We start from the raw sequence: 12,057 nt of genomic DNA on the forward strand, positions 1-12,057 counted from the left end.
TGGGAAACAGACATTTTTAAATCTGACCAGATTGTACTAGTAGCTCCTTACTGAATATGGGATGGACACTATCAACCAAGCAAAAGATATCCCTTAAAACCCAAGACAGACGGTCACCCGGAGCATTGCCAATACATGCGATATTGGCTGCTTAAAACTTTTTTTGAAACCCCAGGTTATGTGATCATGCAAGAACCTCAGCTTTCATTTTAAAATACAGTGATGTTTCTAGCCCTTCTGGTTGCAGGAAAAAGCTGGAAAGCATGAACTCTAATGGCTCAGAAAACAGAAGAGAAATAGAAAGAACCCAACAACTATTACATGATTTTGGGGGCCTGCCCCGTGATTTTTGAACACTTGGAACTGGCAACATTGCTACTGCTGAGCCCAGCCTTCACCTATGGTACATGTGACCTATCCTTGGTGAAGGCAGATATTTTTCATTCAAGACTTAAAATAAACGTTCGTTTTGTATTTGCAGTATTGTGGGGCTTTCAGCAAATGGCTGCAATGTTATGAAACTCACTGGATTCCAGCAATGCATGTCTATATGCTGTCTTGTGTGCTGAGACTATCTCTGGGAAGAGGAGGAAAACAAGCTTATCATTTATAATGCTATTGCTGGTTTTGTGGTTGTGAGGCTTTCTGCAAAGTACAAGAATAACTCATTTGTGACATAACACTTCTGCATCCAGAATATATTATCCTCATGCTTGGATACTTTAAGGAACAATACTAGGTTTTATGTTAAGGTCTGTCTCGTGTCCTTTGAGAAACATGTGGTTAGAGCACAGGACTTGGTGTCAGGATACTGGAGTTCTGTTCCTGCATCTGCCACAAACCTGGGGCCAGATCCTGGCCTCCATTCCAGATACTTTGTTCCAATTTAACCAGCCATCTTACACTTTCATAAGGGTAATCCCAAGGTGGAATAGAGACAGCATAGTGGCTCTGCTTATTCTATTCCCAGCACAAGGGGCATTCGCAGGGAATAGAAGATGTGAGCAAAGTACCTCTGCTCTCCGGCTATTTCTGGCAGCTTGATTGGCCACTTGTGCAACTGAGCATAAGTCAAAGAAGCCTTCACCCAGCCCCAGAAGCAGGGATCATAAAGCCACCTTTTCTTAGCAGAACCAATGAGTTGGGTCCTTGATGTATAATTTGACATGTCACAACTTCTGTCATTTAATCGCTGCTTTCAGTATGAGCAGGATTAGGTTCTCCAAGGCTCATTTTCCTCATCTGTGAAATGTGGTAAATAATACTTGCCAAGTTCAAAACTAAATCTACTAACATTTGTTAAAAGAAAAGGAGGACTTGTGGCACATTAGAGACTAACAAATTTATTTGCGCATAAGCTTTCGTGAGCTACAGCTCACTTCATCGGAAGCTTATGCTCAAATAAATTTGTTAGTCTCTAAGGTGCCACAAGTTCTCCTTTTCTATTTGCGGATACAGACTAACACGGCTGCTACTCTGAAACCTAACATTTGTTAAGCACTTTGAAATCTTCAGACAGAAGGTGCAAACAAGCAATATATTAGTTTGTACCTGTACCTCTTGCTCACTTTCTACCCTTCCAGTTCCTAATCGTTTAATACCATCTTTCTCCAAGTGTCACAAGATGTTTTAAAAATAAATCTACTGGCAACTTCTGAAAACAATCACCAGTAACCACCCATACATCACCACAACCCTAAGGATCAGCATTTTTAGAAGAATGCCAAGTTGGCATTTGGCTAGCTGAGAAAATGGATTTAGCACATTGCGAGATCCCAGATCTCAATCAGTAAAATGCTCTCATGTAACAAATCGAGGTGACCATTGTTTCATATCATCGAGGAAAAACACTGGCAAGAAAACCATTTTGGAAAGTAAAAAGAAAAGCAGTACTTGTGGCACCTTAGAGACTAACCAATTTATTTGAGCATAAGCTTTCGTGAGCTACAGCTCACTTCATCGGATGCATCCGATGAAGTGACCAGTAGGTCACAAAAGCTTATGCTCAAATAAATTGGTTAGTCTCTAAGGTGCCACAAGTACTCCTTTTCTTTTTGCGAATACAGACTAACACGGCTGCTACTCTGAAACCTGTCATTTTGGAAAGTAACTCCCTACATGACTGAGATGAGGTTTAGTTGCTGAAAATACCAATACTTAGATAATGCTGGACTCCAAACAACCATCTGCAATGAACAAGCAGCTAGAAAGACCTAGCCAAGGAATTCAAGTTAATGCTGCCTTGTATCTAATTAAATTTCCTGTCACTTTAAGGCTCTTTTTCGCTAGCACAGAAATATTCATTGCTCCAGCACGGCAGAATTTTCATTCATAATTGACATCTTGGAAAAACTGAGCTATACTTTACAATTTAATATTTACATAGTATAAGGATCTGATTACAAAGATATTCTAGTTAATTCTAACTGGGTGTTGCTTACTGAAAGTTGGATTCTTAGTACAGGTTTCACTGTAACCCCAAAAATGCATTAGATATAGCAGCGAAGGATTATCCCATGGGCCAACTGCACAGCATCCAAGTCAGCAGAGGGAAACATGACCAAGTGAAATCAAAACCAGAAAGAAAACTTATTATAGAAAAAATTATTTTCCTCATTCTCTTTTGATCACTGAACAGTGCCATTGTTTATAATTTCCACAAGCCTTTGTCCATAGCTAATATACATCACTATGAAAAATGTCAGCAGAATCTGCTGTTTCTTACTACATCTATAAGGATCACTAATACCAGCTGAGATTGTGGTTAGCAGGTTTACAAATGTTAACTGTTCCTACACGTGAGCTTTTCCCTCTTCAAATTACTGAAGTTAAGGACAGGGTGGACAGGCCATACAAACAATATCATGAGCAAAATCTAAAATTACAGTACATCTTGGAATTTAATTAGTACTTGAATACCATATACATGCAGAGCCAGGAAGCTGAAATTGCATCTACTGACTTGTGTGTTAGCACATATACTTCTAAGTGCTCTTCAATGAAAGTTGCTAATAAATAGTAAAGAATTCTCCAAAACACAGACAGAACAGAAAAGACCACCCAGTCGGCCTCCAAGAAGATGGGAAGATGACATTGTTAAACGTTTCGGACGAACGTGGAGAAGAAAGGTAAGCGTGCGAGAAGAATGGCGGACGTGTTGTGATCGGGTCAGTCTTAACGACAGCTGAAGACCATTCGATCCAGGTGATTCAGGTGGCAGACAGGCCCTGCATGTATCTGAGTGATGAGAGGAATACTGGCAAATCTGGTTTTGCCACATTTGTGCTTTTAGCATTTAGACATACCCCAGCCTTTGATTACATTTTAAACAGTGGCACCACTCATACTACAAGCTCTAGGACGTCAGATTAAAACTTTGATCAGAATTTGAAATCCTGGAAAAACCACTACTGGGCACTATCTGTTGATATTTTCAAACAAGTATAGAGTGAACTTGATGTCAGTGAAAGGGGCTGGTTTAATGGCCCTGGAGAAGGAAATCCTGCTCTTGCAAGGTACTGAATACCCTCACCTCATATTGTTGTCAGTAGGAGTTGCAGAAGCTGAGCACATCTCAGGATTGGGCAGTGGTAATATAGACTTCTCTACATTGCCCTACCAAAGACCATCAGTGCTGACAGGGAGAAACCAGCTGGGCTGCCAAGTTCAAGTTCTCTGGCTCATTTAGTTTCTCAGGCTGACAACGAGGGGACAATTCAGAATAACCACGGTAGGTAGCTTCTGTACTGTACAGCCCTGTCCCTTAGAAATTGGGCAGGGGCTTACCACCTCCTTTCATGTAGATGTCATTAAGCAAGCTGCCAAGTGATAACTTCTTATAGCCTCCAACCTAGGCTGGGCTGAAACTAGAGATCTAAAGGCAAAGGGCTTTCTATCCCCTCCAGTCCCTGAGTGTTTTTCCAGAACATCCTAGAAACATGTCGAATGGGAAAGGTTGCCATCTGGCCAGTTTTTAACCCATCTGGCCAGATGTTGTGGTGCCTGGTTGGTTCCTGATTAAAAGATTGAATATGCTGAGTTTGTTTTCACTTGGGACCAACATTCTCTGTAAAATGCAAACGCACACAGCTCTGCATCAAAATCTTTAACTGCCATATGCATCACACAGCGGGAGGCAGGGCCAATACCTGGTCCCACTCTCCATGCTGGGTTTTCAGCCTGCCAAAACTACAACAGACCCAAGGGTCATGGGGGGTGCACGGCCGGCTCCTGGTGGGATCCGTCAAGGGCTGAGGTGGGTGGGTGGCTTTTCTGTTCTCAAACGAGAAAAACCCTTCCAGAGTCCGGAGTAGGTGGAAGCCAGGTAGGGAGACTCAAAACCAGCGCAGGTCAGATTCCACAGCTATGGGCGTGCTCCCTCCGAACCAGGCTGCTCAACACGCCCAAGTGAGGGCCACATGCCAGCAGCCTGGGGGCAAGGCTTCATTTGCAATAAAGCAGGGCAGACTGAGGCGGCATTAATTATGGAGGTGCGGCATGCTGGGCTTGCCTCTCACCTCCACCAGCAACCCCACAGACCGTGCCCCCTGCATACAACAGGCCCCAGGGCAGCACGAGGCTTCCCCATATGCCGTAGAACCACCAAGGCACCACAGTGCCCAGCATTTCCCGGACTACAATTCCCAGCATGCAGTGGGCCACCACTGGCCTACAATTCCCAGCATGCGGTGCCCCCCCAAGAGACCAGTCTTCTCATTATGCAACGATGACAGAGCCGCGCACGGTGGGAGCTCTAGTTCTTTCGGGGCCACTGCGCTTGCGTTGATACCACCAGCAAGACGGTGGATGTGCAGTGCGCATGCGTTTCAGCGCCGTGCACCTGGGGTGAGGAGACGGCGGCGGGACCGTGAATTACGAGGTGACGAGAGGACGCTGCCTACGCGGGAGGCGTCCCGTCCTGACGCGCTGCCGCACGGGTCCGGGCAGGTTGAAGGCGGCCCGCTCAGGCCCTAGCAACGCGGGGGCGGGTCAGCCTCCGCCGGCAGCTTCCCTGGGGCCCGCCTCAGCGCCGCGCAGGCAGCCGCCCGACGCCGCCATGCCTGAGGGCAAGTCCGTCTTCCGGGAGGTGCTGCCCAAGCAAGGTAACCGCCGTGCCGCCTCCGCCGGGCCCGCCCAGCCGCTCTCGGGCCGCCTCCCCCATCACCCGCTTCTGTGCCCCGGCGCTCCCCGCCCACAACGAGCGGTCGTGCCCCGGCAGCGCGCCGCCCTACTCCCCCCCCCCCCCCACCCGCCGCCGCCTCACCCCCTCCCGGGGGGGCGTCACGCCGCCGGCCAGCTGGAGGAAAGCGAGGCTGCCTGCCTCTGACCACAGCGGCGAGGGGTAAGGGGGCGCGTGCCTGGGGCAGCTAGCCCAGGGTTGGCCACGCGAGCTCGATGAGGTTAGCAGGGGCGTGCCTGCCCGCACAGCTACCCGACCTTCCTCTCTGGGGTGGACGGACACCCCCTCCCGTGGTAAGATCTTCGCAGTAGAGACCTTGCCTTGGTTTTCTCTTCAGCACCGTGCACAGGTATGGTGTTGTATGTAAATGAGACTTATCTAGGCGGGGGTAGTCCCTCCGTCGCTTAGGCAGGGGTTCTCAAACTGGGGGTTGTGGCCCCTCAGGGGCACAAGGTTACTATATGGGGGGGGATTGTAAACGGTCAGCCTCCCAAAAAAACCCCACTTTGCCTCCAGCATTTATAATAGTGTGAAATATTTTTAAGTGTTTTTAATTTTCAAGGGGGGTTGCTCTCAGAGGTGAAAGGGGTCACCCATACAAAAGTTTGAGAACCACTGCCTTACAGCAACTAGAACATCCAGCAAACCAAACGCCAGCTACTCCTGAACCTTCCTGATCTAGGCAAGACCAATTAAGTGTGTGTAGGCGTATTCTCAATAAAAGCAGGAATCCTGTTTTTACTTTGATTACTCTTCCCTTTACTGGTCAGGGTATTTGAAAGCGCATACAGTAGTTTGTAAACACTAACGGGTGAGCCCTGACAGAAAACAATAGAAAGGAAGTTCATATTATGATTACCATTTTACTTACCTTCCCCATAACCCACCCCCATCTTAATCATAAAATGAGTTCGACAGCTTCATTCAAATCCTTAGTTCTAGCAATATACTTTGAAAGTTGGGATTGCAGGGCTGCTTTCATATGGTTTAAAGCACTGAGTTCTAGCAGCTGGTGCTGGTAAAAATGTAAGAACTGAAAGGCAAGAAAGCTGTCACATGAGGAAATAAGGCATATTACATAAGCACTCTGCTTGGCTACTGTTGGAAAGCTGAGAATCCTAGTCATTAACTTGATTTTTAGGAGCTAGTCTAAATGTCTCTTTTGCACAGATCTGAATAAAGATCCCAACTCTCAGCTATGTGACTTCAGTTCCTGAAAAAATATTTTTTTTTCCCTGTGGTTCAAAATCAGACAAAAGATCTACTTCTGAAAAGCAAGCCAGTTTCTTTATCAGTTGAGGTTAATGACTTGTGCTTTTGCAAACCTTTTTCCCCAAAGAACAGTATATTCTTTCTGAAAACTAATGCTATCTTGTCAAATTCTTGTATTTATACACTAGGTTTTTCACGAACATTTGGTGCTATTTGAGATTTATACTTTGTTGTAAAATTCATGCCAATTATATGAAATTTACATATTCTTATTTTTCCTTCTACACTTCAGGGCAGTTGTCAGTGGAGGATGTGGCTACCATGGTGTTATGTAAGCCAAAACTATTGCCTTTAAAATCTGTTACCCTTGAAAAGCTAGAGAAAATGCAGCAAGCAGCACAGGAGACAATTCGCCAGCAAGAAGTGGCACAGAAGGAGCAGCAGCAACAAAGTGAACAATAGTGTGCATGATGGCTCACCCCCTTTAAGAAATATTTCACCTAAATATTTTACTTTAGTTTGTGTATATTAATCTAGTGATGTTTGCTGTACAGTTATTAAAAAGGAGTTCAGGAATAGTAGAAGTCCATACTAAACTTTCTTAGCTCATGTCTTCTTATATTGTACATATTATAAAAGTCTGTAGATTTTGCTTAAGAGGAGTCTTTTGTTAGTATGCTTATTACCTTCTCTGTAGCTGGGGCTTTCAGCTTTGTAGCTTGATTTCTTTTTTAAAAAGCTTCATAATTGTGCTGGCTTAAAAAAATAAGCCCCATGAAGAGTTTGTCCCCCTCAACTTACTTTTTTTTTTCCTCTGTAAACTATTTACTTTAGTTCATTACTTGAGGCTGGAGATGTAGTTAACATTTCTGAAATGTTACAAATCTTGCCTGGCCGTTCTGGTCTAGGTATTATATTAGAGCAGCAGCTCTGCTGGAGGTTAAGCATTGTTTACTGTTTAAAGCATTACATAAGTGCTTTACAATCCACATGCTTACGGGAATTGTCTTGAAATTTACTGTGCCCAATGAGTATTGAATGAGGTAGATGATCCAGATTTGGGGGATGACTGGGGATCTCACCCTCCAACTGATCTCACCCTTTCAGGATTTATTTTAGCTAAGTCATTGCCCCCTTTTAGTGGGTAAAATTTGCTCCTACACAATGGGTTGATTCAAATTGCTGGACCAAAGAGTGAAATGTGCATGTGCAGTAAGACTGCTGCTCTGTTGCAAACCAGAGTGTTTGTAGGCCGTCTGCCATAGTACCTGGGTGGCACAAGCGGACATGCTGCAACTGTTGAACTGAATTCAAGCTCTATCCACAGCAGTTTTCTGAGAATGTGTTGTGCAGATGTTGCTTTGCCCCCCTTGGGCAGGAGGCACCTTTTAGAACTCTTGCCCTAAAACCACAATTTCTAATTTTATTTTAGTTTTACTTCTAATTTGTCAAAGTTCTTAGTATTAATTTAATAGGGGGAAGATGAGACTAATAAGCAGCTACAGTAATGTAATCATGCTTCATATTCTAACCTTGTTCTGAACAATGGGACTAAGATGCTGGGTCATTTGGTCAAATGGCTAACTGATGTACCCATTTTCAGGGAAGTCTGGGGTAAAATGTCCCTTTCAGTTTAGTTATTCATTAATCCTCTACAAAGTGCTATGCGAAAGGGTACTTTTTAGATATGTATTTTATTGGCACCTGGTTCAAAGATTATCTGCAGAGGACTTAAAAGAGCTTTCCAAAACTGCTTATATAAAAACAAAAGGAAAAGGATAGCTTTACAAAAATTTATTTTGTAATACATTCTATCAGAACTGTTCATTTTTTCCAGTTTTGTAGAGAAATAGATGTTCCAGCCACCTTTTACTGCACTGGTCTTTAAGACCAATCAGTGTGTTCCCCTGGAAAAGACGAATACATCTTATGACCAATCCATTTTTTAGATTCTTTAAAGAAATAACCATTTTTCCTCCCGAAGCACAGCATTTTGACAGCAGCAGCCAAAATGAGGTTACAGCAGCTTAACTTGACCCCTCTATAATAAAGCTTTGTTTAAACCAGTGATTTTACTACAAAAACACTGTCCTTGAAGGAAAGGAGTGGCAGTCAGACATCAATGCAGAACATGGAATGATTAGGTCATAAACATATGGCACGTACAAAAGGGTAGCTTATTTGAAGGCACCACCACTGAAATGTGGTTACTTGTTCTGTTCTACTATATGCCCAGAGAAAGAAATTTCCTTCCTGAATATAAATCTACAAAACTATTTCAGAATGATTTGTACCCAAAACAAGTGCTTTTAAAAAAATATGAACTGTGCTAAGCAACTCTTACAATTTAGATAAAGAATATATTTTTTCCCTTTAAACATCTAAGGCTGCAAGAGTTGGTTCCTGTACTCAGTAGCTCTCTAGTTTAAGACGACCGCCATCTCCTTCACTTACAAAGCGCTTCCTTCCCCTGTAAGGAAAAACAAAATACAAGATTATAATTTTACATTGTCAATAGTCCTTCCTTATTTACCATAGTTTAGAGTGATCCCTGCACCACTTCACAGGTCCTGGGAGTAACATGGAGGTGGCTGGTGATCAGCAATATTACCTGTCAAATTCTTGATCATCTGAAAAGGCCACATAATCAATCTGAATATTCTACACAGAATACCATTTGTGTATTTATACTAGGCTTTTCAAAACTTGACACTCAAGTTTCTTAGCAGGCAGGAATTCTCCCTTTCTTAGAATTCCATGTAGTGTTAGAACCTGAGAAAGGTGCTAGTTTGACAGCCAAGATACTGCACCTCTATTTAGCCAAAGAGCAGGAGAAGTACAAAGTCATGCAAAGCATCCTTCCCTATGCTGCCCTGTCATTGGGCCTCAAACCCAAGTGGGAGGAATAATCTCTAGGACAGAAAGTTATATTCCTTTGCACATTTTATAGGGCCTTCCAATTACAAAGCTCAAAGTGTTTTGCAAACATTAAATCGGGGGAGGAGAGAGGTTTAATTAAAGGTTACAAAAAGTTATTTTGATAGTGCTTCTACATATAGTCACTAGAACTGAAGTATAATGGAGCTTTAATTTTAAATGATGATTTAAAAAAACTATACCAGGGAATATGTCAGTATAAAACCTAATGGATTTAACTCCTCAAAGAACAGAACAAGGGACAATTTTTAAGTCCCTCGTTTATGTTGGCTCTCTCTGGGATGAGAATAAACTCATTAAAATTTTACAAACTCTCTTTGCCATCAGGAAGATAATTTCTGTATAAGAAACCTAATTTTTTGCAGATCAAATAAAAAAGGACCTTTAAAAATACAGTATATAACCTAACCCACAGTAACAATGACTTGTGAATAGGTAGCAATTTGCAAAACTCACTTTTAAAAAAGTGAAAAATGAGTACAGTGTTAAGAGCTCAATACCCCAGAGTGCAGGAAATAAGACATGGGGCCACCTACTGAACAATGAGCATAAAACAAAATATTGAATAGTTGCTCATTACATGAGCATTATCTATCTTGTGCACTAACTGAGGCAGGGGTCCTGTGGAAAAAATAGTAAACAAGACCATGTAATAAAGACTGGATCATAATGCATATGTTCAAGGGGCCAAATTAAGGTTGCACATTTCCTGGCATTTCTTAACTTTTGTGTGCTTGACTTCACATCCTTAATAATGTTCTTTTAATGTAGTTGTGTGTAAATTCCTAGGTTTTAAAAAAAGAACACTTAAAACAAATTCCATCATGTGGCATCATAACACCTTTATGGTTAATCAGCAGGGTGAAACCTTTAGATGCACCACAGAGCTTGGCCCCTTGAGATAACAGAGTAACTGATAGCACTAGTAGATTGTTATCTGCATAACAAAGCTATTGGACACTGTCACTGGGTTTCACGAATACTTTCTGACAGCACAGAAAGGGCGAGACTCAGGAATTCTCAGTTTCCATTCCAGTTTCTGGAAGGGAGTCTGATCAAGTGGGCAGAGGCTCTTCTACCTCTGTTTCCCACTCCCTTCCCCCACTTACCATGTTTGACCCTTCTATCCATCTCCTCCAGCCTCTCCCTATCCCAGTCTTGTCTCTTCCCCACAGCTTCACAACCCAGTCCTCTTGCCCAGCAGGTCCTACGCTTATCCCTCCGGACTCCCAGTCTTAATCTCCTTGCCCAGCCAGTTCCAGTTCCTCCAACTCCCAGCTTCTCATCCAATCTGTCTCTCCCTGTAACCCTGGCCTCCAGTTGCTGCCCCTCCCCCATATTACTCATCCCTAACCTCCCTCCCCAATTCATCACCCAATCTCAGTGTCATCATTCCCCACCCCCAATTCCTTGTCCAAATCTCTTCACACAGCTATTTCCAGTTCTCCTTCTAACGCTGCTGTCCCATCTGCATTCAAATCAGGCAACTTCATGCTACCGAAAAGGGGGTCTCCTTGAGAACACAGATGAGACTGTCTCCCTGCTCTCAGTTCAGGCATGGCCAGCAGCAGGCTGGAACTGCAATTACAGGGAAAGTCCTGGAGCGGCATATGCCAAGTGCAGATGGAATCTTTGGGGAATGTAGCGGTTAAAATCTAAGACGTATAAGAGCATGTGTGAACTGAGTTTTCAAAGGCTTATAAATTGACCAAATTTGGGCAGATTTTCATAGGGATGGCAAAAGACACATCCCTGACAACGGCCACCTCCTGCCAAATTTCAAATTCCTGGTCCAAAGCATGGGAGCTCTAGAGCTTTCCAAAGAAAAAGGTGGCACGATTTTTTAAACAGTGACCAAACAATGTATTATTTCCTAGGTTCATTCTCAGCAACTGCTCTACCCTTTTGGCCGATATTTTCCAAAAGAAGTCAGCCTCAGGCAGGTACCCAGCATGGAAAGTTTCAGTCTAAATGCTTAAAGTTTGGCAAAGTTCTAAGCAACTGAAGACAGGGTCTTAGAATGGGAAAATGTCAAGCAAACTTAATATAACAGCTCTGTTTATAATTAAATGAAAAAGTACCTTGAAGGACAGAGGTCTCTCAGTGGTTTGGAAATGATTCCAGCCTGAAAGCATTCCTCTACAAACCGCTCAAGCATAGAGTATGAATGTGGCACATCCAGGTTAATATCTGGGATTTCACGGTAAACTCGTTCATAACCCTGCAATATCGGACTTAGTGTAATGAAGTCACATTTTGCTACAAGAAAGATTACCCCTTTTATACTCTGAAGGGATAATAATCCAAGTAATTTATTTATCTTTAAAAAGTATTAAAAATAATTTCAAGGAATCTATACCATCTCAGGTGCAAGTTAACACCACACTACAGAATACAGTATTACCTAGATGTATCTACTTACCTAGGTAGATGAACTGAATTTTAAGAGTCCCAAAAATCAGAGGACCTGACTGTCACCAGCCTAACTTGCCTGTACATTACAGTCGCATGGGTAGTGACATCAGAGAGGGAGCAGTTTCTGGAGTTTTTACTATTCCTCTGATCATTAAGCAAAGAATGGGCCATCTCCCTAACACACCAGCTCGGACAGCTGAAAAATCCGTGCCTGACACAAATCACTTCCCCCAGAGCAAGGGAAGCGGCGCAGACGGTATGGCGGAGATGGAAACTAAATTGTGAATGTGTCACAGAGTGGTTTCCAGTGTATG

At 43.2% G+C, this 12,057-nt stretch overlaps 2 protein-coding genes across 4 annotated transcripts in view; one reads left to right on the forward strand and one right to left on the reverse strand.

Annotated features, from left to right (window-relative positions):
* Window positions 1-4,710: 4,710 nt before the first annotated feature.
* On the forward strand, window positions 4,711-7,048 carry BBIP1 (BBSome interacting protein 1). The gene is made up of 2 exons (XM_077823173.1): window positions 4,711-5,102; window positions 6,684-7,048. Exons 1-2 carry the CDS (start codon window positions 5,057-5,059, stop codon window positions 6,851-6,853), a joined length of 216 nt encoding a protein of 71 aa, XP_077679299.1. The 5' UTR covers window positions 4,711-5,056; the 3' UTR covers window positions 6,854-7,048.
* A 1,122-nt stretch (window positions 7,049-8,170) lies between these two features.
* The window catches only part of PDCD4 (programmed cell death 4), a 32,793-nt gene continuing 28,906 nt past the window's right edge, over window positions 8,171-12,057 (reverse strand). For all 3 annotated transcript variants that reach the window (XM_077823171.1, XM_077823169.1, XM_077823170.1), the window contains 2 exons: window positions 11,410-11,549; window positions 8,171-8,861 (listed from right to left, as the gene is read on the reverse strand). In XM_077823171.1, coding sequence (XP_077679297.1) covers window positions 8,801-8,861; window positions 11,410-11,549 — 201 coding nt within the window. In that variant the 3' untranslated portion in view covers window positions 8,171-8,800. The remainder of the gene's footprint in view (window positions 8,862-11,409; window positions 11,550-12,057) is intronic.

The sequence above is a fragment of the Eretmochelys imbricata genome, chromosome 7 (assembly GCF_965152235.1).
Source record: "Eretmochelys imbricata isolate rEreImb1 chromosome 7, rEreImb1.hap1, whole genome shotgun sequence".
Taxonomy (NCBI): domain Eukaryota; kingdom Metazoa; phylum Chordata; order Testudines; family Cheloniidae; genus Eretmochelys; species Eretmochelys imbricata.